A 27,176-nucleotide genomic window follows, 5' to 3' on the forward strand; every position below is an offset into this window, starting at 1 on the left:
CCATGAGAAATCATCTCATCAGGGATCACAAGAGAGAATGCCTTGCTAATGCCTCAGTCCCCAAATCACTAACTTTTATGACAAAAACGATGATCTGCACTAGAAAGAATCAATCAGGAAGAGGGAGATGCTGGGATGCAGAGAGCAGAGATGATCTGATGGGAGACAAAGTGACAGCTTCACGAGGCCCTGGGGAAGCATCTACACAGTCAGCTCTGGTCAGTACTTCAGGTGAATGGACGCAGGACAGGAGAATAATTGGCTGAGGCTGACAAATACACACTGTCCCCGGGGGGCTCCGGGGTGGCCCTCCAGGCTCCCGGCGGCTGTGGTACTCACTTTCCATCCAGGCTGTATTGGCCGGATCTGCAACCCACCGGGCGAGGGCACTGTCCTCCTTATGGGCTGGATCTTCACTTAAAGAAAACACACCAGAACATCAGGATGTTGAGAATCAGTGATGAAAAAGTCACTGTGCGTGCAAATTGGGCACTTTCCCAGGTAGCGTTACGGGATACGCCAGGTTCAAGATTTCCTCCACAACCATGTATAAATAAGTGCTTTTGAACGCCTACCACACACACACCACACGTCCAGCACAGCATCCAGTGCAACAGGACATGAAGCAATGTAGTCCCTGTCCCAAGAGGCCTGACTCGTCCTACTGTTTCTCAGATCTTGCAGAGGGTCCACTACGTGCCCCAAACGATGCTGGGTTGTACGGACACACCCAAGTGAGACTTGGGCCTCTCAGCTCCAGCAACAGGGCGGACTTCAGTACAGCACTTTCAATAGTGGATAGAAAAACCAGGCAGGAGATCAATAAGGAAACAGAGGATGTGAACAGCACTACTGACCAACTGGACCCACCACACCGCTACAGAACACACCCCCCAGGCTTAAGAGCTACAATTATAAAACTCTTAGAAGTAAACGATGAAAAAGCTTCAGGACATTGGTTTTGCCAATGATTTATTGGACAGGACACCAAAAACACAGGCAATAATATGAAAAAATAGATAAACTGGGCTCCAACAAAATTAAAAACTTTTGTGCCTCAAAGGACACTATCAAGAGAATGAAAAGAAAACCCACAGAAAGGGAGAAAATTCACGAATCACTTATCTGATAGGGGGTTAATATTGAGACTATATAGAAAAATACCTACAATCCAACAACAACAAACCCAATTCAAAAATGGGCAAAAGGACTTGAATAACATTTCTCCAAAGAAGACATGTAAATGGCCAATAAGCACATGAAAAGATGCTCAACATCATTAGTCATCAAGGAAACACAAATCAAAACCACCACGAGATACCACTTCACACTCACCAGGATGGCGATGATTTTAAAAAGCAGGAAGTACGTTTAGTAAGCTTAGAAAAATTGGAGCCCTCACGCACAGCTGGTGGGAATGTAAAATGGTGCAGCTGTGATGGAAAAAAGTTTGGCTGTTCCTCAGAAAGTTAAACATAGGATTACTGTGTGATCCAGCAATTCCATTCCTAGGTATGTACCCAAAGGAATTGAGAGCAGGGACCTGAACAGATATCTGTACACCAACGTTCACAGCAGTGTTATTTACAGTAGCCAAAAGGTGGAAATGACCAAGTGTCCATCAGTAGATGGGTAAACAAAATGTGGTGTATACACACAATGGAATATTACTGAGCCTTAAACAGGAAGAAAATTCCAACATACACTGCAATATGGATGAACCTGGAAAACATGATGCCAAGTGAAATGAACCAGACACAAAAGGACAAATACTGTACAATTCCAATTATATGAGTTACCTAGAGTAGGCAAATTCATAGAGACGGAATGCAGAATAAAGGTCACAGGAGCTGGGAAGAGGGGGTATTGTGGGTAGGGTTTCTGTTCGAGATGATGAAAAAGTTTCAAAAGTAGATAGTGGTGATGGTTGCACAACAATGTAAATGTATTTAATGCCACCAGATTTTAAACTTTAAAATGGTTAAAATGGCAAATTTTATGGTATATATTTTTGCCACAATTTTAAAACAAATAATGCAATATACCAAAAACCACAGAATGGTCCACTTTAAATAGGTGAAATGTACTATGGTATGGGAATTATAACTCAATAGAGCCGTTTAAAAACAAAAAAATAAACACACCTACCATGCACCAAGCATGTTCCCATGCTAGGTGGTAGGTGCTCTAAGACTTGGTAAAACCTGGTCTTTGTCTTTGAAGAATTCAATCTAGTAGCAGAAAGGGACACAGAAATAACAGTGAGAGCACAAAGCCATCAATTAGAATGCAGGTGTGTGCACACAGCTCTGGAAGCACAGAGGAGGACAGTTTCATGAAACGAGACATTTAAGCTGGGTTTTGAAGGGTGAGTAGGAGTTTGCCTAGGGGAGGGGATTTTCCTGGGAATTTCAAGCAGATGCAACAGCATTTGTGAAGGCAAGTGGCATGAAAGAAAGGCTTATGATCAAGTCAGTTTCAAGAACTTTAGATGAAAGCTGGGTTAGACAAAGTTAAAGATCCTTTCTCCCCCTCGGGATTCTGAGAACCTTCACAAGGTTAAGCACTCTGAGCGTCTCTGGCAGGGAGACGGGAGTGGCGCATCATCCAGCTCTCTTTGGCTGTGGACCCGCAGTTTTCTCTTTTTCTGCAAAGCATAATGTTAACGTCTTAAAGAGTCCTGGTGTTCAGGAAGACCCGATCTGGGGTCCCTGGGCGAGAAGGCAGAGGGTACGGAGGACAGAAAGACCACGGGGCGGGGGAGGGGCCTGGGCAGTGAGAGCCTCGGAATCACTGCGCACGACATTTCAGGAAAAGGTCAGGGACTCAGAACATCCGTGGAAAATTAGTAAAGATACCTGTTTGTTGCATCCTCAGAACTCAAGGAATCCAACTGGCTGTCTTCTGTTCCTTCCTGTGTCTCTGCCAGGAAAGAGAAAAAGTTCACATTGTTTTACGCCCGAAAGAAATGTTGAGGAAGTTGCTTTTTATCCTCAGAATGGTTTCATATTTTCCTTTCTTATCAATGAGGGGGTTACCTTATTGTAAAGATGATCAACTGATAGATTTAAGATTTTCAGTTTTTAGATCAAACGTATTCAAAATAGGATTATGATGAAGAGTGACACCCAAAGGTCTTATGAAACAACCTGAAATAAAACGGTGCCCAAAGAAACCAAGCTAGAGAAACACCATAATTATCTCCTGTTTCTTAAGTTTCCATGGGAATTTGCAATTGTGATTTACTCGAAAATGTATCTACATGACAAGCTCAAAAGATTCTCAAGGAAGAAGTACTGAAGTTGGTGATATCTGATAACCAAACTCCCTGTTTTCCTCAACTGTCTTAACTGGGAAGGAAAGAACCCTCTTACTGAAGTTTCACACAAATATGTCCCGTTCATGCTTCTGTGACGCCAGTGTCCTCGGGGCTACTCCTGCCCATCAGGACGTCCACACCTGGGACAGTCCTCACGGTGCGTCGCAGCACAGAACACGGAAGCAGGGCAGGTGAGAGAAGGGAAAACTCAGCCGAGAAGCCTTTACTGGGCTCATTCTGAACAGAACCGACTGCACTTCTCCAGAGGAGGGATGGTTTGTGTCTTCAGCTGCCCTCCTGACCTGGACAGGCGGGGGGTGGGAGGGGAGGAGGGAGTGGCAAGTGCCCACGGGCTTCGGCGGGACAACGGTGGGCTGCACACTCGGGCTCCGGCCGCTCCCACAAAGCACCGCAGTCTGCGCAGCTTACGGACAACAGCCTGGAGGCCGGACGTCCAAGATCAAGGCGCCGGCAGATGCGGTGTCTGGTGAGGTCCCTTCCTGGTTCATAGACCATCTTCTCTCTGTGTCCTCACTTGGAGGAAGGGCTGGGGGCTCTCTGGGGTCCTTTATCAGGGCCCTGAACCTATGCATGGGGGTCCATCTTCATGACCTCATCACTCCTGACACCATCACCTTGGGGGTTAGGTTTCAACATGTGACTTTCGGGGAGACACACACTCTCCCTTTAAACCTAAAAACTCAAGCCCTGCAGAAACAGCTGATGCTGAAGCAACGCAGCCAAGGGTCATCTGCGAAGATGACGGAGGCGGCTGCTTAAACCACGTCCTCGAAGCTACACGCCTGCTCCTTCCCGCTAAGTGGAGGTGAAAGCCGTGGCTCATTAAACCAAAACGCTGGTCACGGAGCTGGGCCGACAGCCGATATCACAGGTGCGGGGACAGGCTCCCTGCACCTGCCCGGCTTCCTGAGGAACCTCCTGATTCTCCCGACTCCTGCCCCCTCTCCCGGGTTCTCAGTGTGGCTGCTACACATGCACGCACACGCACACACACAGCGCACACATGCATGCCCCAGATGTGCAGTCTGCCCTGAGAGATGGAGAGCACCTTCTGCCCTCCCCACCCCGCCCCGCGAGCTGAGGCACAGGTGCAGCAGCGCTACCTGCGGGGCCCGCGGGGCTGAGGACGGGGCTGGAGTAGGCGGGCAGCAGCAGGGGCAGGCCGGAGGGCACGGCGTAGCCGCAGGGCACAGGCACCGAGTACCCGCTGGGCACGTGCAGGCCCCCGCCCTCCCCCTCGGCCTCCGGGTCCGGAGGTGGCGGCTGGTCCTCATGGAGGGGTGTGATGTCGATGACGGAGTAGGGGTTGACTCTCGTCGGGACCCCGGGTCTCAGTGGTTCCGCCAGGGTGTCTGCGTCCGCTCCCGTCCCATTTTCGTGTCCTGAGGGTGAGAGGAGACCGTGGCAGACACCCGGCTGTCAAGGGCACGGCCGACACGCCGTGCTGGGCCGGGGGCCCCCAGGTGACCCCCAGGCCTGGAAGCACTGTCCTTTGGGGCATCGGTGGGGTCAGCGCGACCTTGGGGGGCGGCACGCAGCCTGGCTGAGCCCAGGGAGGCTCCTCCAATGAGGCGAACGGGTGACAAGCTGCCAGAAGTGGGGGGTCACTAACCACGCGGAGAGGTGGTGACGGTCCCAACCAGACCATCGGCGAGTGAATGAAAGTCACCAACTCCACCCCCAAATTTTAAAATGTAAATTACACTTCTACATTTCATCTCAAATGGCATTCTTCTGAAAAAATGTTTTATGCAACACAGTGACAAACTGGTGAGGCCATTTTCATTAGAAAATAACAATACCTGTTTCCTCCAAAATATAAATAGAAAGGTAGGTAGACAAGACTGAAAATCACGGAAAATAGAAAACAAATAAGAGAATCTCTGCCAAACCTGAGTTAAGTCATTTCAGTTCACATCGTATCACAGAAACATCACAAATCTCGGGCTCCCGGACCCCACCTTCCCCGGGACGTTCCAACCCGCAGGTGGGCCGGCTGGTCGCTGGGCGGCCCGAGGACGCACCTGACCCGGCCGCGGTGTCGGTGGCGGGGATGGCGGTGTTGGCGGCGGGGCTGTCTGCTCCCGTGTCCCCTGCCTCGGGGGCGCCCGGAGCCCGTCTGTCTGCTTCTGGAGCTTCATCTCCGCTGTCGAGATCCAGCTGTTCCCCCTCCTCTTCTTCATTGTTGTTAGTGTCGTACTTGACTTCACTCTCTGAAGTTTAAGGTAACGTCAACCACAGTGTTAGCGTTTGTTACCAGGAAAACGGCTTCCACGCTCCTGAACACACAGCAGCCAAAGTCAGCCAGCGATGAGCACCCAGATGGGCACCCGGAGGTGCTGGCGGCGCCAGGACACGCCCTCCACCCCCACCCCCCGCCGGGCTGGCCCACTGCCTTTCTGCTGGGAAGAGTTCGTGCCATCAGGCTTTGGGGCAGCGATCTGGGTTTCCTCTCAAAAGGACCCACAACTCACAGTCTGGAAAGAAAAAGCTGGAGAGACAGAAAGGAAGAGAAAAAGCACTTCCCACATTTTACACCCTGGACTTAGAACCACATTAGTAAAAATCAACTTGGAATAACATTAAATAAACCACCAGGCGAGGAGCAACGTTTAATTCAGCAGTTCCTACGCGATCAGTATAATGATTTCATCCCTTCTGTTCATCCCGGCGGGCTGCGTACCATCCTCACGGTTAAAATCCGCAGCTGTGAGCTACCTGTGTCACCTTGGTCATGGGAATTCTTTCCAACACTGCTCTCCTTGGGGGAAAGTGAGAGGGGATGCAAGGATTTGCTGATATAAGGGTTTTTACATGACAAACAATAAGATCCCTCATGCAGACTTTTAAAAGAAAAAAAAAAAAGTCAGTTGAATTTAAAGGATCAGAACATTGTACCTGCCATAATCTCAAATCACTAGAGGGTGACTTTCTTTAAAAATTTTTTTCAGGAAAAAAAATGCATATGCTGGAATTAACATGTGAAATGGCATTAAAATCCTCTGTGTCTACCTGACACATATACATTACACATATACATTATGTATATATATACTAAATAAATTACACTTACAAATATTTTGTTCTAAAAAGAAATGGGTGAAGGTGGTCACGGGAGAGCCTGTGTCTCAGGTCCCATGGTTCATGTTTCGTTCTGTCCCCTCCCAGATATTTTAGAGCCTATTTAATGCGAGATATTGTGAAGCTTTTTTCTAACAATTTTCATAAATTCACTTGTAGGTATATTTTATCTAATTCTCAAAGTCTGGCAGTTGTACGATATAATCCCAAACAGGAGGTTTGACAAGAGAAAACCCCAGCATGTGGTTTGGAGTCCGTGCGCTCAAGAATCTCAACACTGCCCCGCGTGATTTGTTGTTACTAAGTCAAAACATAAGCTACTTTTTCCCCATCACTTTTGTCAGGGTATTTAATTGGTATTATTTCCCTGTCACATGTATTTGACAAACATGAATTTAAGGAAATGATGCCAACTGTATTTGGAAAACGTTCTGGAAAATTTTATTTTTCTGTTGAAGAGATTTTTTGCTCTAATATGCGTTCGCCGGTTTATTTCAGTGAATAAACTGAGTACCTAATGATTTAGCAAAAAAAGAAGGAAAGAAAAAGGCAGGCAGCTGCAGGGGAAGGGGGAGGAGGAGAAATCTGTCAGTCCCAGCCCAACCCGGCAGCGTGCAACTCCTAGCAGACGTTAGGACCAAAGGCCACAGTCCACACAACTGACCAGGAGCCCTGGGAATCAGGATGGGCTGGCTCGGGTCCCTGGCACTCCCAGTGGGAGAGCGCTGGCCGCAGGGCTCGGGACAAAGGGCAGGGCGAGGGGGAGCCCGGGAAGGCTGCCGCTGCGGTCATCCCTCCTCTGTGAGCAGACAACCCTCCAGGACAGCTGACAACCCATTAACACCTTTTAAAGATATGCCACAAATTAACACATTAAGGGAAAAAAATAAAAGAGTATTTGTAAATTCAGAGATCAGAGCTAGGCATATTGTTCCTGGGGCTTGTAAGACCATAGCTGATTACAATATGCAAGCTTAACCGAAGGTATGTTTCTCTTACTTCAAATGAAAGCTATTTGTTTTTTAATTCCTTTTACTGTTACGAAGGAGAGCTTTAAGAAGCACCAGACTGCAAACAGCACCACCAACAAGGGGCTATTCACAGCCCGTCCCCTGCTGCCTCTAGGCTCTGCGTGTCACAGCTGGGACCAGGTCCCAGAGCAGCAGGGTCCCGGAACAATGCCGCCCCCTGTCACCCGCTGGCACGCCACCCGCTGTCCTTCACTTCTGCCCGAGCTCGTCACCGGGCACCTGGTGAGGACTGTCCCGAATCAGCAGGAACATGGTGACATTGCTGACTTCCTTTCCCCACCATGACTCACTATTTTTTTGTTTTGCTATTAATCATAGAAAAGCTTTAGCTGGTAGTGACTTTACCACCATCAAAGTGTTGAGTTCTGCATCCTGAGACATCCTGGACCATCCTGTAATACAGTGTTTACATCCCGGAGCATCTTCTAACTTGACTCGCTGAGAGCCTCCAGGGGCCCCGCCTCTAAGAGCTTTGTGGATGTTACCTCCTGAGGGCGGGGCTGCTCCAGCTCCGTTATCCCAAAGGAGAAGGAAACCGAGGCCTGGAGAGATGCACACATGCTCCCGGTTATCCGCTCGTGCACCTCAGGGACCACGCTCAAACCCGAGCAGCCGTGCGCAAAGCCCTCGAAGCCGCAGGCTTCTCCGCTGCACCCCACTTCCTCCCAAATCCCGCTTTACCCGGACGATCTGACTTGTCACCAAGGAAGCTTCTGGAAAAGGCACAGGTGCCTGATGACAGGTAACGATGGACATGGATAGAGTTACCTCACCTGAACACGTAATGACACCGTGCACAGAATACTATGCAGCCACTGAGAATGACAGCTGTGAAAGCTATGTGGTGACACGGAAAATACTTGTAAAGTTTCAAGCATGACATAAAAATGTATACTCAACAATCTTAAAAATGTAAATTCAATGGCTGCAATTATGCAGAAAAGAAATATGAGGGAAAAGACAGAGAATGGATGAAAACACAAGAGTCCCAGTGGTGCTGGGGAGAACGGACCTCGGTGATTTCCAGCCCCTTTGTCATGTTCAAGGGAATTTTTTTTTAAAGATTTAATTTTATTTATTTTTGGCTGCGTTGGGTCTTTGTTGCTGCGCACGGACTATCTCTAGTTGTGGCGAGCGGGGGCTACTCTTTGCTGCGGTGCTTGGGCTTCTCCATGCAGTGGCTTCTCTTGTTGTGGAGCACAGGCTCTAGGCACGCGGGCTTCAGCAGCTGCGGCACGCGGGCTCAGTGGTTGTGGCGCACAGGCTTAGCTGCTCCACGGCATGTGGGATTTTCCTGGACTAGGGCTCAAACCCGTGTCCCCTGCATTGGCAGGTGGATTCTTAACCACTGTGCCACCAGGGAAGTCCCTCAAGGGAATTTTTAAGAGGACAGTTTCATTTTCACAACGGGGGAAATTATACCTAAAGCATCCCTGAATCATCAACAACGACGCCAGGCTGTTATCCCCATTGCTAATCGTCACAAATGTTAACTACCCAGAAAATCTTGTATCAGAGTATTATCCTGTTTAAGGCATGGTACTAGCATGTTTAAATCGTGGTCTTAGCCCTGGGCTGTCAGCCAGGAAGCAGCCATTGGCCCGGGGAGATGGAGCTGGTCCTCTCCCGGCATCCTCAACACCCCACGTCGGCGGGACCTCCCCAGAGGAAACCTCCCAGGCGGGCCATGTAGAAGGTGGTCCACGTAGAAGGTCCCACCTTCTCCCAGCTGTGAGTCACTTCCCAGCTAAGAGGGGCCCTGCCTGGGGACAGGGTCGGGGGAGTCACCCGTGAACAGCCTGGCAGGACCGGCTGCGCCCCGGGAGCGACGGGCCTTGCCGGTGAGACTCGCTCGCGAACGTGAAGACAGCAGGCCAGCAGGGCCCAGGAGCATCTGGTGCCGGAGCAGGAAGGGGTGGGGTGGGAAGCGGCCCACTGTGGGGAGAGGACGGAGGGCACTCGTGGGAGAAGGCGGTGAACTCTGTTCGGACCCTTAGCGCCCCTCCAGCCCCCCGAGGGACGCTTCGCTCTCTGCGCCCGTCCTCTTCCGTCTTTACTGACGTACGAGTGACAAATAAAAACTGTGTATTTACGGCGCAGGACTGGATGATGTGATCCACCTGTACCCTGTGAAACAATCACCGCAGCCTCCGCCCCACACTGGCACCGTCTTCTCTCTTCTCTGCCTTTCCCATGGGCAGAACACGTAAGCTGCCCTCTCAGCAGACAGGCCTAAGCATCTCATCCCTGCGGCTGGACCTCGGACGCGGCCTCCTGCCAGCTGAGTCCCCGCACAGGCCTGGCTGCCACCTCGTGGTGCCCGGGCGTCTGGCCGTGCGCCCTGGGCCGAGGCCTGTCCCAGGCTTGAAGGCCCGCCCTCCAGGACGCGGTGCTGCTGGGCCAGGCCCTCTCCTCCCGGGGCCAAGCGCAGAGGTGCCTCTGGGGGTGAAGGTGGACGGGCGTTTCTGCAGAACTCGGGGCGTGACTGGGAGGCCGAGTCCATGGGGGGTGGGCACCGGCCGACATTGGGCGTTTGCCGAGAGCAGGGCAGGCAGGCGTGGCCTCCTCTGCGGAAAGCAGACCCTGTGTCCTGGAAGGACAACGCACCTGCCACCAGGTTTGAGAAGCGCGCACGTCACCCACAGTCCTAAAAACCAGGTGCAGGTGCTTCTGGGCCTGCCTTTTGTATTCTGATGCCCCCAGTAGCCGATGCCCCCTGAGCACCTCGGAGCCCAGCAGCTCCCTATCCTGCATGGGTGCCAAGGGTGCCGGTGCCCCTTAGAAACAGCGAAACAGCACAGAAGACAGCGACGGATGATTTCAGTGAAAGGCCAGGAAGGAAGGGGCGGGAGGGCAGTCGGGGGGTAGGAGGGGGAGCCCACTGCCCGGGCCACGCTCGGGAGCGTGCGGCCAGCACCAGGAGACGGCCCAGCGCACAGGGGGCCGTGGGGACCCCAGGCCTGTCCCCGAGAGGCCACAGAGGCCACCCTGCCCAGCATCGTCTGGGCATCACCTCCTTGACGGGGATGAAAAGTGGTGAGCGGTGTTGGTCTGTCTCTCTTTCAGTTCAAACAATCAAAGTCGGGTCTAGCCTGGAAGACCCCAAAGGCCAGTCACTCACACACAGATGAAACTGCGGCCCAGAAACAGGCCCCAGAACCCCTGGCAGACCTGGAGGGAGCCGAAAAGGAGGCTGCCTTAAGCTCCGGGGGCAGGTGCCCAGTGGCCGCAGGGTCCGGCCTAAATCTCATCTCTGAAATGGGCCGTCACCCCCCTTACCACCTCCAGGGGGTTCTGATGGGTCGGGTGAAAGGAAACACAGGAGACCCTAGACACTAGTGTGGGCACCACAGGGACGGGTGGAGGGGCTCGGCCAGGACCCCCAGGCCTCCGCCCCCTAGGGTCTGGGTAGACCCTCCTCCTCCCCAGGAGCTCCTAGCCCAGGCCCCACCCCAGAGGCCGCGGGTTAGTGACGTCCAGAGCATGGAGCCTGGGAAACAGCCCCAATTCACCTGCCCCACCACCGTCCTGCAACCTGTTACCTTCCCGGGCGGGAGCCGGCGGGCCCGGCTGGTCCATGCTGCCACGTCCACCTCGCTCCTGGGCTCGGAGGGTCTGGGACCTGCGAGGATGAAACACGCTGTCAGGGCCGGGGGGAGGGTGGCCCTGGACGCCTCTGGGCACCCCGCCGACAGCCTGAGAGAAGGAAAATGCAGATTTCATCCATAGCTGCAGCGAAAGATCTAAGGACGTGAGGACCGCAAACCGCCTCGAAATAACACTCGGGGCAAAGCCAAATGGAGACTCCGGGTGTCTTGACGTCGCCTTGAATGCAGCCAGGGGTTGATTTTTGCAGCTGGATTCAATGGCCGGACCCTTCCCGGCCCGGGACGCTTTGATTCTCTGCTTAATTTCACACGTGTTCTAAGGGGAGAAATGGACACGAAAGTCCGATCGTTTTTCTTCCTCCTTCAACTAAATCTTTAACAGTTTTGAGCGAAGGACTAATTTCTGAGGATGCAGGAGGGGGCTGACCGTTCCCTCAAGCCCTTTCGAGCCAGCGGGTCAGTAAACCCTTGGGTCTGGGCCGGATGCCTGCATCCTGCTTTGTTTTCTTTCTCTTTTCTGCTCTTCCTGTTTCCTCACACGCTGGTCTAAGAATGAGTGTGAACCACCAGGCCGTGAGAAGGCTGGTCCCGCTCTCCTCAGCATCCTGTGAACCAAGGTCCCTGTTTATGGGTGTTCACGCCACCAGTACCTGCCTGGCTTCTTCCAGAACGGTCGCAGGAAAGCAAACCTCACTCGGGAAGCCACACTTTGCAGAAGCACCTTGCCGGTTCTCGGGGTCCCAGATGAGGCCCAGGGAAACCCCTTGGTGACACCCTAGCCCCACGGACGACACATGACACTCAGTGATGCCAACCGAGGCAGTTCACCCTCTCGGAGAGAAACTGCAGTGCTGTTTCCAAACATTTACGACAGACACGTTCAGACCACAAGGGTCAGGGAACTCGAGTCCCGGAGAAACTGAGACAGTAAGCGGACGACCAAACCTTTCTCCACGGGGAGACATGCCGGCTCTTGACAGCGAACATAAAACAACTGCTTCCATTTCAGTCAACAAACCCTCAACCAACACCTGCCACATCCTGGTCTGCAAAGTCACAACAAGGGGACACGCATGCACACGTGCACAGCCACGTGACCGAGATGTGTGCACACACACACACATGCTCACACACGTGCACACACATGCACACAGAGGTGAGTGCACACACATGCACACAGAGTGTACACACACGCTCACACACGTGCACACACATGCAGAGGTGAGTGCACACACATGCTCACACATGTGCACACACATGCACACAGAGGTGAGTGCATACACACACACACACACACACACACACACACACACGGAGGCCCAGGGGGCTGCAGGGAGGGAACAGGAGGGAGGATTCGGGGCCTCAGAAGCACACAGAACGGGGGCGATGTCTGCTGCCCGTGTCCTCTCCCAAGAAGTAAATCAAAATACCCGAGTGTGTATTTAACATCCCATTGGATTCACATCGGCTTCATGTGGCGCCAGGCCAGCTGTGACACGACACAGACACACGGACCGCGTCCGCGGTGCTGAGCCTTAGGTGACGCCCGAGAAGGAAGCAGGTGGGGGCACTGGGCGGCCCTGGACCCGGTGCCAGGACCCCACAGGCACTGCTGGGCAGGACAGACATGGGTCTGCAGGAGGAAGGCAGTGCATCCCCGCCCTGCGAGGAAGCGAGGAAGAAGAAACTGGTCGGGGCTCCCGGGGCGATGAGGGCTCCCATGTTACTTTACATCCTCACCACCGATTGAGGACGGAGGCTGTGCCTCACTCCCCCAGCGTGAACCAGCCAAGTCCAGAGCAGTCCGGGACCTGCCAGGTTGGTGAGAACAGGGCCCAAGTCGCCAGGGAGCTGGGCGTCAGAGCAGAGCACCCCCCACGCACCCCTCTGTGTGACCCCAGCACCGTGCCTCGCAGACACTGCTGGCACGTTGCCCGGGCTTGTCCAGAACAAGTGGGACGCACAGGCATGCGGGACCTGACGGCCACGTGGCTTTCCGTGTCTTACAGATTCGGGTTTCTCAATCACATCATTTACTCACCTTAAACCATGCTGGACAAGTCTCATTAATGCTATTTGTTTCTACTGAAAATGCACAAAACACAGTCAAATTGACTTCTCGTTTCCCATTGCTAACGTGTGGAACAAAACAAAGAAAGACTATGCCTGTGCTTTTTCTTACTCTGATGCCTGACCCTATTAAACAACCACCGCTCACCCTCAGGGCGCTCCCAGGGTGCCAAGATGGACCTCGCAGCCGTCCTCGTCGTCCTACCCGAGGCTGAGCAGCTGAGAGAGCACGGCTCCTGTCTCCAGAGGCAGAGCGGACTGGAATCCAGGCCCCTGGTGCCTTGGTCTGCGTGTGTGACTGCGTACGAATTTCAGTCCGACCACGACACTCAGGGACTGTTTTCTTCCAAAATCAGCACCCATGGGGAACTGCCTTCCTGGAAGCTCACACACACACACACACAGGATCTGCCTCTGGATTTGGGGGGCCTGGGTGTCCGTGATCTGAATCCCACTCCATGCAGGCAACACCCAGCACTGAAGTTTCAGCCCCTGGACCTCCCGGCAGCCCTGGGAAGCCTGCTCCCCGACGCTGGGCACCTGCCGCCTCCTGGTTGCCCTACAGGTGTTTCTAGGGACGGGATGAACCCTGATCGTCCCACGACCGACCTCGGGATGGAGGACAAGTCTCGCTTTCACAAGCCTCCTCCCCGGCAGACAGGCAGCAGGAAATAATGCCAACCTGGGCTGCAGGGCCGTGGGGATCATCACTGTCATTTTCCAATTTAAGCATCCTGATGAGAGATTTCATTGTGCGCTCAGGTTGTGGTTTCCAACAAAAAGGTGACACATGCGGTAGAAGCAGCAGCCCCGAGAGACGGGCACAGAGACGGTCCCTGCAGTGCGGCTGTGACTCTGCCTCAGAGCCTGGGCGGCGACGGAAGTGCCCCAGTCACTCGATTTTTTTTAATTTCATGGAAATAGCCTGAGTCTTTGCTCCAGCGAGGTTTCCAGCATCTTGGCCGTCTCTGCAGGCCTGCAGGGAGAGCACCGTGGACGCGTGGACGCTCTGAGGGACGGGACCCGCCGCCCCTCCCAGCAGGTGTTCCCTGAGCAGGGGATGCCCCGGGTCCCAAGGGTGAGGAAGGCAGCGCGCTCTCCACAAGGTCCTTTCTGCTGAGAAGCAGCACGACGAGTAAACAGGGGGCTGGGAGCCTGGACTCGGGAGCCAGTCCGGGGAGACCCTGCTCGGGTCCGACCCTCCGGCTGGACAAGCTCGGTGTCCTCGCTGTGAACCGAGGTGACAGGGACATCTCTGCCGGAGGCCATGGGACCAGGAGCAGACAGCACTGGGGTTGGTTCCCCAACTCCCACCCCGGCCTCCGCGCTGACCAGTCACAAAAAGTTGGGGGACAGACTACAGGCTGAGCCTGCCCCCGACCCATCCAGCTGGGACCCGTCGAGTCCACGCACCAGAGACTGTGCCATGGTAGGTCAGGGGCACCCAGCGTCCCGCACGAGGGCTGGATGTCCACTCGGAGCCCAGCGGGAGCCAGTGCACCTCAAGCCCGGAGACAGAGCCTGGGGACAGAGCCCGGGGATGCGGGGGACGCAGGAATCCTCATGGCTCAGGGCCGCTGGCGCTGGGTCCACCGTTGCCTAAAACCACGAGCTTCCCAGCGACCTCACGTTAGGAAGGTTCTATCTCCACATGGAGAGCCAGGAAGGAAGAACTGAAAGCTCGCAGGACCTTACGGTATGAGTCCTGTTGGAAAGGCTCCACCTAAGTTTAACCAAACAAACTCCAGGGCAAAGCAAACACACCAACCCTTTTCACTGAACATTTTCATAGATTCTTAAGTAAACATAATGCTCACAGAAGCAAGAAGGAAGGAAGGGAGTGGGGAGAGAGGGAGGGGAAAGAAAGAAAAGCACAGCTTCTCCCTAAGCCGCGCACAGAACTTAGCCGGCCGGGACGTCTATTTTGTGCTCGTCGAATTTGGACCGCAAAGGGCACAGGAGTGCAGAGCACACGTGGGGCCTCACTGGGGGTGTGTCCTGGGTCCCGTGTTTCTCTGCTCACGTCAGACTAAGGCCACTTCCATGGGGCCTCCTCCCCTCCCCTCAGAAAGGAAAAAAGTGAATAGAAGTGATTTATTCCGTGTGGCAATGGCTATTACACAGCATCCAACCCACACATGTTCACCTGCTCACCATCTTTTCCAAACGGTCCCCTGTCCAGGGGATCAACCCCTCAGAACTCCTCGCGGGGTGCTCACCTGGACAGAGGGTGGGAATCGTGCCCCCCCGCCCCAGGCAGCGCACCCACTGCCATCCACACCCACACTGCCTCAGCCCTGCTGCCCTGCCTGCAAATCTTTATGAACCAACTCCCTCCTGCATACTCCCGACCCGAACTCTCACCCTGCGAACAGCGCCGAGGTCACCTCTGCGTGTGTGTGTGGTGTGTGTGTGTCTCTGTCTCTCTGTGTCTCTCTCTGTGTCTCTGTTTCTGTATCTCTGTGTGTGTGTCTCTGTGTCTCTCTCTCTGTATCTGTGTGTCTCTCTCTGTATCTCTGTGTGTGTCTGTCTCTGTATCTCTGTGTGTGTCTGTGTCTCTCTGCATCTCTGTGTGTGTCTCTCTCTGTCTCTGTTTCTGTATCTCTGTGTGTGTGTCTCTCTGTGTCTGTCTCTGTATCTCTGTGTGTGTGTCTGTGTCTCTCTCTCTGTATCTCTGTGTCTCTCTGTCTCTGTATCTCTGTGTATGTGTGTGTCTCTCTCTCTGTATCTCTGTGTCTCTCTGTGTCTCTCTCTCTGTATCTCTGTGTGTGTCTCTCTGTGTCTCTCTCTCTGTATCTCTGTGTGTGTCTCTCTGTGTCTCTCCCGCCCCCTGCTGCCCCCTCCCGCACTTGCCTGCTCTCTGCTCCCGGCCGGGAGGAAGGGACACTCATGTTCCTCGGGAAGCCTGTCCCCGCCCCGTGGGGCTGCCTGGGCTTGGTGACAGGAGTAAATCCTGGGGCACCGGGACGGGGCGGGTAGCAGAGACGGGAGAGGTGGACACTGGGGGGTGGCATGGGGACCACAGCTGGAGGAGCGGCGCACAGACGGCCGGTGGGGATGCAGGTTTGGCTGGAAGTCTGAGGAAAGGGAGCCCTAGCTGACGAGAGGGGAGCGGCCTCCAGCCCCACCGGCCTCCCCGGGATCCAGACTCCAGGAGGACAGGAGCACCATCACTCTTGTTCAGACAGAGACAGAAGGGAGAGAGACGGGGCGGTGACAGCTCCGCCCCTGGTGGGTGTGCCCACCCCCTGGGGAGTCCACGTGGCTCGGGAGGGGGATACAGCCCCGGAGCCTCCCAGACACTGTCCCTGCAAACACCACAGGCCGCGACACACGGGCCCAAAAGAATGAACACGTGGAAGCTTGGCTGATGCCCAGGCCATAATCTGCACTTTCATGGGGTGAAAACATGCACTTAATTATTTATTAGGGCCTCCTAATAAGGAACAAAACCCAGAACTGTGCCTGACACGGGGTCTGCTTTCAGAAGAACACTTGTGGGGGGCGGGGGTGGACAAGGCGGAGGGGGAGGCAGAGGCGGGGCTGGGTGATGTCCCTGCCCTTCCTGCCCCCACTCTCCCTTACCTTCTCTGCCCCTCACTCTTCCATCCCTTAGACACCTGGACCACAGGCCTGGCCTGGCCCAGACCGGACTGGACCGGACTGGCCTGGCCTGGACCGGACTGGCCTGCACTGCTGCTGTTCTGTGCCAGGTCCCTCCAGAATCCAGCAGGCCCTGCCCCCAGCGCAGGTCCACATCAGCCGGAATGCATGCGCCCCGAGCCAGACTCAAGCATCAGGAAGACAGCTGCCCCGCTGCTCCCCGAGGACCAAGGCACCCAGAGACTCACAGCACAAACGCTTCACGCCCCATGGACTCCTGAAGCCTGCCCGCATCCAAGGCCCCCAACACGGTTGTCCATGGCCACACAATCCAGCCCAAGAGCCTTCTCTCAAAACCTCAAAACCACCTAGACAAAAGCACAGTCGCTTCATTTCAAAACTTACCAAGGACGAAGTTAATTCTGTCTTTAATTGGCAGTGTCTTTGAGAAATGTTTTCATCAAAGGGGGTATTATATTCATAAAACAAAACAGGACAAAGTTACTCTTGCGAGGGGGTCATCACCAGACTGGCCTCTGCGTCTCCGTGTGTGACATTCTGTGCCCTCTCAGTCGGCTGATGGGCATCTCTTCCTCCGATTAATTTTGGGCTGCAGCCTGTCCTCTGTCTGTCCAGGCCTCCCTGTCACCTCCCCCGCCACACATGCCCCTCCAAGGACAGGCACAGAGCACCCCAGCCGCTGGCAGTTCAGGACTTGACCAAGGACGCAGAGCAAACAGGCACCAAATCACCCCAAGGAATCAGGGGAGGAGGGCGGCAAGGAGAGGAGACGGCAGGAAACGCCCCACCCCTCCTCCTATGACCCACACGCGCAGCAATTTCTTGCATGATGTAAATCTCAACTTTCAAAAACCATCCTTACAGACAAGGACATCCAGCCTCAGGAATGGAAGGAACTTGGGAAAACCCTGGGGCTGACGTCCATCCCCCTGCCTTCCTTGCAGGGGCACCTGGGTCAAGGTCAAGGGTGACGGACTGTGAGGGCCCTGGCCAAGGGGCTCACATTCCAGCAGGAGTTCCCATTATTTACAGGAAACACAATGAAATTCTTCCACAGAGAAGGAAGTGTGCTGTGCGAATGTGTAATTACATCAGTCGGATGCAGACGAAGCCACTGTCCCCGCAAAGCTCCCTGGAGCCTTTCATCACGCGTCCGGGGCAGCAGCTCAGCCCAGGTGTGGGGCGGCCTGGCTCCACCTGGTCCCACCCTACAGACGCCGTCCCCTGGGATGCTGGCACTGCCCACACACCCAGCACTGGCTCGGGCCACACTGTGGACCACTGGGGGGCGGGAAGGAGGGCTGTGTCCAGGCGGCATCTGCAATCACGTCTGCCTTGCTGCAGGGGGGCTGAGACTCCCCTAGGACGGGAGGAAGGAGGACAGAGCCGGAGTGCAGCCTCAGTGTGGGGAGCGGAGAGAGCTTTCCTGAGGAAGACTGAGGGGAGGGCGGGCAGAGGAGGCTGGCCTGAGGTGGGGACCTGTCCAGGGCAGAGCCTTGTCCTCAACTCGGAGGGCGCCACGGAAGGCGTTTGATCAGGGACTGATGTGGCCAGAGTTGCCTTTTTAGAAGGTCACACTGGCATCAGGTGGACAGGGCATCGGGGAGGAGGGCCAGGTGGATGGAGGCCATCCCCCAGGAGGCTGTGGGGCAAGAGGTTAGGCTCATGACCACGATGATGACGGGAATGAGGAGGGGGAAGCACAGGAGACGGCACAGAAAGTGCAACTATGGCAGCCAAGCTACAGGGATGGGCGCCTTCTGTGAATTTTCCCGCTTTCTTCTGGTGGTTGATTAGCAGTTTCACACCATCGTGGTCAGAAAAGATGCTTGATGTGATTTCAGTCTTCTTAAATGTATCAAGACTTGTTTTGTTGGCTAACGTGATCTATCCTGGAGAATGTTCCATGTGTGCTTGACAAAAATGGCCATTCTGCTGCTTTTGGATGGAATGTTCTGTACATATCTCATACAATTCACTAAAGTTACAGAACATAAAGATGTCACAAGAAAAGAAAGTTATAAGCCAATATCCCTGATAAACACAGATTCAAGAATCCTCAACAAAATACTGGCAAACCAAATTCAACATTATGTTAAAAGGATTTATTCCAGGAATGCAAGGATGGTTCAACATCTGCAAATCCACCAATGTGATACACCATATTTTTTAAAAAATGAAGGACAGGGGCTTCCCTGGTGGCGCAATGGTTAAGAATCTGCCTGCCAATACAGGCGACACGGGTTCGAGCCCTGGTCTGGAAGGATCCCACATGCCACGGGGCAATGAAGCCCATGCACCACAACTACTGAGCCCGCGCTCTAGAGCCCGCGAACCACAACTAGAAGCCCACGTACCTAGAGCCCATGCTCTGCAACGGGAGAGGCCACCGCAATGAGAAGCCCGCGCACCGCAGCAAAGAGAAGCCCCCACTCACTGCAACTAGAGAAAGCCCGTGCGCAGCAACGAAGACCCAACGCAGCCAAAAATAAAATAAATTCTAAAAATATATAAAATAAAAAATAAATTTAAAAAGAAGGATAAAAATCATATTATCATCTCAATAGATGCAGAAAAAGCATTTGACAAAATTCAACACCCATTCAAAACAAAAATTCTCAACAAAGTGGGTGAAGAGGGAATGTGCCTCAACATAATAAAGGCCATTTATGACAAGCCCACATCTAACATCATACTCAAGAATGGAAAGCACAAAACTTCTTCTCTAAGATCAGGAACAAGGCTAGGATGCCCACTCTCACCACTTTTATTCAAAATAGTATTGGAAGTCCTAGACAGAGCAATTAGGCAAGAAAAAGAAATAAAAGGCATCCAAATCAAAAGGAAAAAGTAAAACTGTCACTATTTGCTGACGACATTATATATAGAAAACCCTAAAGATTCCACCAAAAAAATTGTTAGAATAAACAAGTTCAGTAAAGTTGCAAGATATAAAATCAATATACAAAAATCTGTCACATTTCTATATGCTAATAATGAACTGTCAGAAACAGAAATTAAGAAAACAATCACATTTACAATTGCATCAAAAAGAAAAAATCTAGGAAAAAATTTAACCAAGGAGGCGAAAGACCTATACACGGAAAACTATAAGACACTGATGAAAGAAACTGAAGAAGACACACATAAATAGAAATATATTCTGTGCTCATGGACTGGATGAATTACTATCATTAAAATGTCTATACACTACTCAAAGCAATATACAGATTCAATGTAATCGCTATCAAAATTCCAATGGTTTTTTTCACAAAAATAGAACAAACAATCCTTAAATTTGTATGGAAACACACAAATAGCCAAGAGAAAGAAGGACAAAGCTGGAGGCATCACATTTCTTGACTTCAAACTGCATTGCAAAGCTATCGTAATCAAAACAGAATGGTATTGGCATAAAAACAGACACACAGATCAATGGAAAAGAACTGAGAGCCCAGAAATAAACCCATGTGTATACGGTCAATTAATCTGCAAGAAAGGAGGCAAGAACAGTCAAAGAGGAAAGGACAATCTCTTTGATGATTAGTGCAGGGAAAACTGGACAGCTATATGCAAAAGAATGAAACTGGGTCACTACCTTACACCATACACAAAAACTAACTCAAACTGGATTAAAGACTTGAATGTACGGCCTGAAACCATACATCTCCTAAAAGAAAACACAGGTGATAAAGTCCTTGACATCAGTCTTAGTGATGAGGTTTTGGATTTGACACCAAAAGCAAAGGTAACAAAAGCAAAAATAAACAAGCGAGACCACATCAAACTAAAAAGTTTCTGCACAGCAAAGGAAACCATCAACAAAGTGAAAAGACGACCTACAGAATGGGAGAAAATATCTGCAAATTATCTATCTAATACGGGGTTAATGTCCAAAATACATAAAGAACTCATACAACACGATAGCCAAAAAACAACCAATCTGATTTTTAAAAACATGGGCAGAACTGAATGGACATTTTTCCAAAGAAGAAATTCAAATGAAAAGATGCTCAACATCACTAATCATCAGGGAAATGCAAATCAAAACCACAATGAGATATCACCTCAAACCTCTCAGAATGGCCATCAACAGACAGACAAGAAATAACAAGTGTTGGTGAGGATGTGGAGAAAAGGGAGCCCTCGTGCACTGTTGGTGGGAATGTAAATTGGTGCAGCCACTATGGAGAACAGTATGGAGGATCCTCAAAAATATAAAAAATAGAGCTACCATATGACCCAGCAATCCCACCTCTGGGTATTTATTCAAAGGAAATAAAAACAGGATATCACAAAGATATCTGTCCACGCCCCCTCTCTCCTCCCCCTCCCTTCCTCCCTCCTCTCTCTCTCTCTCTCTCTCTCTCTCCCCCCCCTCACCATCTAATCCACCGGCAAACGCTGTCAGCTCCACCTTCAGAGCACATCCCCAATGAGGTGAGCCGTCTCTCCCTCCCTCCACGGCCACCATCCGTCTCTTGCCTGAGTTTCTGTAAAAGCCTCGTAACTGGCCTCCCTTCCCCCGTTCCTGCTCCTCTGTAACCTTCTCAAGGCTGCACCCAGCAGGTCCTGTGAAAGCACAGTCGGCGCTCGCATCCCTTTCTGTCACTGTTTCCTCCCCAAGGTTGAGCCCTGCCTCAGCCTCCATCACTCAGCACTGTGGCCACCAGCCTTCCTGCTGCTCCCAACACACTCCTGCCGCAGGGCCCTTGCACGGGCTGCTCCTTCCGCCCGCAATGCTCTTGGGTGGACGTGAGCGCAGCTGTCACTCTCCATCAGGTCCTCACTCGAACATCACCTTCCCGGTGAGGCCTTACCTGCCACCTTTGTGAGTAGCAGGCCCCTCCCGCCAGCACCCCCAGGCCTGTCTCCTGTTTTATTTCTATCATTATCTAAAGCACTACCTACTTTCCTGTCTATAGTCTCTCCCGGGCACAGGACACAAGCCCCATGAGAACAGGACCGGGTCCACCTGCTCACTGCCTAGTCTTGGGACTGAGGGCACTTGGTACTCAGCACCCAGTAGGTGCTCACTAAATATCCATCAAATTAATAAATCCCTTCCGGATGTGCTGCATCATGTGACCACCTGCACCTCTTCCCATCTGTAAAAAGGTTGTTCCTTTTTTTTAAAGTTTAAGTACAAGAACTTGATTTTTTAAACGCATGAAAACAAAATGACATTGAATGTATTTCATCAGGGGAGAGACGGAAGCCTAAGGCGATGGCCTTAATTAGATTCCCTGCTGGAAGCTCCGGACAGACAGCAGGCACGCCCAGGGAACGGGGCTATGGAGGATGCCCAGGCGCCAGCAGGGAATGAGCCGTGGGCACAGCACCCTGGTGTGAACCCTCCTCACCTTCCCCGGGGTCCTCACCCTCCTCCCACGAAGGTGGAGAAGGGGGCGGCTCTTCCGGGGCGAGCAGGAGATGAGGCAGGGTCCCGAGGCCCTCCTGTCGGCCCAGACTGGCTGCAGCGGCTGCACGCCCTGCAGACAATCTCTCCCCACTGCAACCACCTGGGATTCGTTTCCCAAATACTTCTGTCGTCTGGCAAATGCTGCACCTTTCATTCCTTCCTATTAAATCACCAGGAGCAGCGCGTGTCTAAACGTTTTTCCAGAACAGAGGCCGGCGGCAGGCCCAGTGGGCGCCCTCCAGACCCCGGTTCTGGACCCGAGACGGGGACTCTGTCCTCCGCAGACCGTGGACCCCAACAGCCTGAGTCTGATTTTAGTTCCAACTGAAAAGCGATCTAGGCCACGCCAGCCGGGGCAAGAACTCTGAGACGGAGGCCCATGCCCGGCACTGCTCTGGGAGGAGGACCCCGCTGGCTGAGTCCCTGGACACGCAGGTGACGTCCAGCCCAAGCTTCTCTGATGGACGTGAATCGGTGCCGCCCGCGTGGCCGCTTCCCAGCGACCTGCGGAGTCAAGTGCTTGAGAACAAAGCATGAGTCAACGTCTTATCACTTTTGCAGCAAGAGAGCCGGCCGGCCGGGGCCAGGGGCCAAGTCCACATCCTCGGGAGAGAGCAGGCGGCCAGCCCCACGACGAGCTCCAGCCCGGAGCAGGCGCCGCTACCCGGCCAGGCTCAGACCTGCACACACAGGGAGGGAAGAGACACGCCGGATTCCTGCCCTCAGAGCTCAGCGCTCCTCACCCAGAAGCAGGCTCTGGCTCCCAAAATGGGATCACGGTTAACTCTGGAATTCCTGGGCAGTATCTACAGTGGCCCACAGCGGCATCCCATCCCCACCACTAGGCAGATGCCTACACTTTCGAGCAGCTCCTGCAAGCCGCTGCTGAAGCAAGGCAGAGCCTGGCCCGAGGGCAGAGCAGCCAAGCGACTCCCCTACATCCTTCCGGGGGTCCAAGGCCTTCCAACCCCAGTGGAGATGGGCACTGAGCACGGCCTCAGCACAGACGCTACCCTTTCAGCTCAATGTTCTCCGTTCCTCGAAGTCACAAACCAGCTAAAGTCACCCCCCATCTTCCCTGCAGAGGAATAAGGCGAATAACAGAATAAAACACTAGGTGTGCACAGAACACTTTTATCAAAATAAAACTCCTCAGCTTTCCTGTACTGTCAGCTCCCATTCTCCACACCACTGAGAAATGACTCAAGTTCAAAGTTCGTATCTGTTTGACTTAGGAGTCTGAATGTCCACAGTGCTTTCTTAAAAAAAAAAAAAAAAATAGATGATGTCCACACATGAGGCTCTGGTTCCCCACAGCCTGCTGGCCTCCAGCCCAAGAAAAAGAGCGAAACCACAGCCCAGGAAGCAAAGCCCTGCCCTCAGGACCCTGACACACCTCACGTGTGAAAAGGTCCTCTGCTACATGTAGCTATCAGTGTACAGAGTATTCGGGCATCCTCACCTATTCCTTTTGTTTTCTTCCTAAATGCCCAGTTCAGGGTCACAGGTGACTCACTGAGTCAAGACCTTGGAGCCTCGGACAGGCCACCAGGTCACCAGCACCCCCCCCGACCCCAGCCCCGGTGGAAGGCTAGCTCAGCCATCTATGTGGGAGCGCAAAGCATCACTCTCATCCACCCATGACCTTTCTTCACAGCTCCCTTTCCCAAGGGCACTGCAAGGCTGGAGAAGCTTTTGGCGCTGCATTTTACTTCAAAAAGTAATTTCTAGTATCAGAACGTAGCTCATGGAAGAGAAACACTTTAAACCTAAAAAAAAAAAAACTTTAAAAAAATCTTTTGAACATTCTTTAGTGAAACCATAAAACATCAACAACCCAGAGAAAGCACCTTCTACTAGCAGGTACACATTACTTTCATGATATAAAGAAGAACAGGAAATGAAAGAATAACACCAGTGCCATGACTGCTCATTTTTATAATCAACGTTTTGAAACCTTGCACACAAAAACAAAAAAGTAGCAAAAACAAACTTTGATGTCTGGATCTTTGAAAAGCCTGAGTTGGGAAGGAGAGACAATGAGGGGGGTTATGGTAGGTGGGGGCTGGTGGCAGATAAGAGGGTCCTTTGCCAGCTCTCCTGTGCCTCACTGCTCACAGTCATCACCCCAAAGCTGGCCCTGCCCCCCACCCGCAGACCTGCACGTCCCTCTGTACCGCAAAGCTCCCAGAACTTCCCCCCTCATTTTCTCAAATTACACTTCCAGAAGTCTTAACAGAGAGAGCAGTAATCCCACCCCATAAGTGTTTAACATCTATGTTCCCCTTCTATCTTGTCTCACTCCACGTATGTTTCTACCTGTGCAAACTATGAATAATGTATGAAGTATACATGAATATGCTCTGAATATCCCAAGATGTGAATTTTTCATTGCAGCTTTTCTATCATGCCTTGTGCAATAAGAACATTGTATTTTTCAACAGGGGTCTATATTATTGACATTACAGAGTAATACAGCCAAACTCACAGCATTTTTATTTTGCTCTAACTTACGCAGAACATCATTATTTTAAAACACATTTCCACACACTTGCGTTCCAGCAATTTCCAAAGTGAGTAAACAAATTCTGTGGGGACCTGACTCCCCAGGGGGGGCGGTGAGCAGTTCCAGAACTCAGCCCAGGGTCCAAATGCCACCAGAACCCCTCGATCTCCAAGAATTCCCAAAGAGTCAAGAAGTTCTTCTAACCCCACCAGAAAAACTGCAGAGAAAACGTGGCACGTCAAAATATCAAGATGACAAATTTGGTAAAACGAGAAACTCAAGTTCGACTTTTAAAAGATAAAAAGCTATTTTGAATAACTTTGGATTTTACCTCATCCCTAAATGTCTGTAACTGCTTTGATAGAATCTGGCCTGTATGGAGAGACTAATCTATTATGAAATACCACTTTCTATGAGTGACTTTTCTTATGGACATGAAATCAAGAAACCATAAAGAGTCATTGAGTCACCTAACTGCACATGTGGCCACTAAATCATATCCCAGGGCCAATCAAGTAAACACTGTGCGACCTTAAGGGGTAAATTACATTTTAAAATTACACAGAGTATATCTCATCTTTCCATTATAATAAAAGTTATTTCCTAGAAAACAGATGTCCAAAATATATTTTTTAAGCAATAAATGAACAGTGAAAACATTATCCCTCCCAATGTTCTACCTGGAGGGATATTAAGTAACTCTTGCACAAAATCCAGAACGTTGATGACTACTTTGTTTTTACTTTGTGGCTCAACCAAAGAAGAGCTAAAAATCCATTGCATTTTGAGTTAATAAGAATTTTTACCGCTAGTAACTGAAAAGAATATTACATTGCACCAAGTACGTCTGCTGCTTTCTCAGAATGCTCACGTCCTATTAAAAGCTGAAACATTTACTCAGATTTTTACGTTCAAACCGAGGGTCTCCCAGAGGAGAGGTGTGGCCAGGTGGGGATGAGCAAGGCACCTGCCGACCACTGGCAGCACACCCGCTTCAGTCTCCCCAACAATGGTAGATGGGGGAGGGGGAGGAAACACGTACGGGATTTTTAAGTACAATAGTAATTATTTTCACCCTAAAGTGGGCCAAGGACTTTTTCCTCTATCGGAAAATATACATGACTGCTCCCCACCTAAACACCCCAACTCGCCATTCCTCCTGCAACGTCAGTGGGGCCCCGGCCTGGGGTCCCTCCTGCACCCTCCTGACAGCCGGTGGGGTCTCGACCCGGCTCCCGTTACCGCCGGGACTCGCGGTAAACGGGGGCTGTCCCGGGCCTCAGCTCCGCCACCTGCACGGTCCGTGCCCGGGGTCAGGGTGCACCCCGAGTGGCCCTCGCACAGTCACCCAAAACCTGGGGCGGGCGGGCAGCCCGGACTTCAAGGAGCGGTGGGATCTGGCCAGTTCGGGGGAGTCAGGCAGAAGTGCAGCTTTCAAAGGAAAAAAAGGAAACTCCGAATCCCCGCGATAGGTGGGCTCGCTGGAGGCGCAGTTCAAGGACCCCCGCCCGCCTCCCACCCACTCTCACCCCGCAGGACCCCCACCCGCCATCCGCCCCCCGCCCGCGCTCAACCCACAGGACCCCCGCCCATCCCCGGCCCGCACTCACCCTGCAGCCGGGACAGGACCCCGGCCCGCCGTCCCTCCGAGGACCCCTCTCCCCTCCTCTTGTCCGCGGCCCCGGGATGCGCCCCGGCCCCGCCCACAGGGAGGCCGGCCCACCCACACGCCGTGATTGGCCTCATTGGGCGGTGCCGGGCGCCCACTGGCTGCCGCGCCTGCCCGTTCGTCGGCGGCGCCCCGCCCCCGCGCCCGCGCATTCCTGCGGAGCCACGTGGCCACCCGCACCCCCTCCTTCGACTCAAAGCGCAGCCTCGCTGCGCCCACGTCGGCTGGGGGCGCCCGGCAGGACCCCTAGACCCGTGTCTTTTCCCCACGGAGCCCTCGGGCTGCTCACTCATGGGCAGGGGGGGCGCCCGGCAGGACACCCCCGGACCCCCAGACCCCCATCTCTTCCCCGGGGAGTCCTCGGGCTGCGCGCGCGTGGGCAGAGTCCGCCGGGCAGATCACACCCCTAGATCTCCCCACCCCCCTCGCTGTCCCCAGAGCACCCACCCCTTCCCTTCGCTCGCTGGCCCTGCCAGCAGGGGCGTTCCTGGCTCCTCAGAAGGTCAGCTGCCCCGAGGCCCGCCAAGTGTTTGGAGTTTGGAAATGCAATGATTTCACACATTGCCGAGACAATTTTTAAAGCTTGCCTTTTACAGGAAAGCGCTCATTTTCACCTTTACCTTGACGGTGAACATAGGTTCTAGAATTCTGTATCTTGTAAGAGCCAAAAAGCAATGCTGTAAGAGGGAGAGCTTGACCCTGCGTTTTCACCCTTGGAATGGACAGCGCTTATTGGGCCTAAAAAGCATCCTTATACTACGAGCCCATTTGAGGTTAAAAATCCACGCATATGCTTGGTTCCTCACAGAAGCGCCTAAGATAAAC

At 52.7% G+C, this 27,176-nt stretch overlaps 1 protein-coding gene across 11 annotated transcripts in view; it reads right to left on the reverse strand.

Moving 5' to 3' along the window:
• Positions 1–26,374, reverse strand: part of ARHGEF10 (Rho guanine nucleotide exchange factor 10) — an 89,612-nt gene extending 63,238 nt beyond the window's left edge. For 8 of the 11 annotated variants that reach the window (XM_036838823.1, XM_036838824.1, XM_036838821.1 and 5 more), the window contains exons 1-6: positions 26,293–26,374; positions 10,965–11,074; positions 5,365–5,553; positions 4,444–4,722; positions 2,859–2,922; positions 340–416 (exon numbers count right to left, since the gene is read on the reverse strand). In XM_036838823.1, coding sequence (XP_036694718.1) covers positions 340–416; positions 2,859–2,922; positions 4,444–4,722; positions 5,365–5,553; positions 10,965–11,031 — 676 coding nt within the window. In that variant the 5' untranslated portion in view covers positions 11,032–11,074; positions 26,293–26,374. Of the gene's footprint in view, positions 1–339; positions 417–2,858; positions 2,923–4,443; positions 4,723–5,364; positions 5,554–10,964; positions 11,075–26,292 lie in introns of those variants that run through there. The other 3 variants (XM_036838831.1, XM_036838822.1, XM_036838829.1) reach the window with 2 other exon arrangements.
• Between the last annotated feature and the right edge of the window lie 802 nt (positions 26,375–27,176).

This window comes from Balaenoptera musculus, chromosome 21 (genome assembly GCF_009873245.2).
Source record: "Balaenoptera musculus isolate JJ_BM4_2016_0621 chromosome 21, mBalMus1.pri.v3, whole genome shotgun sequence".
Lineage (NCBI taxonomy): Eukaryota > Metazoa > Chordata > Mammalia > Artiodactyla > Balaenopteridae > Balaenoptera > Balaenoptera musculus.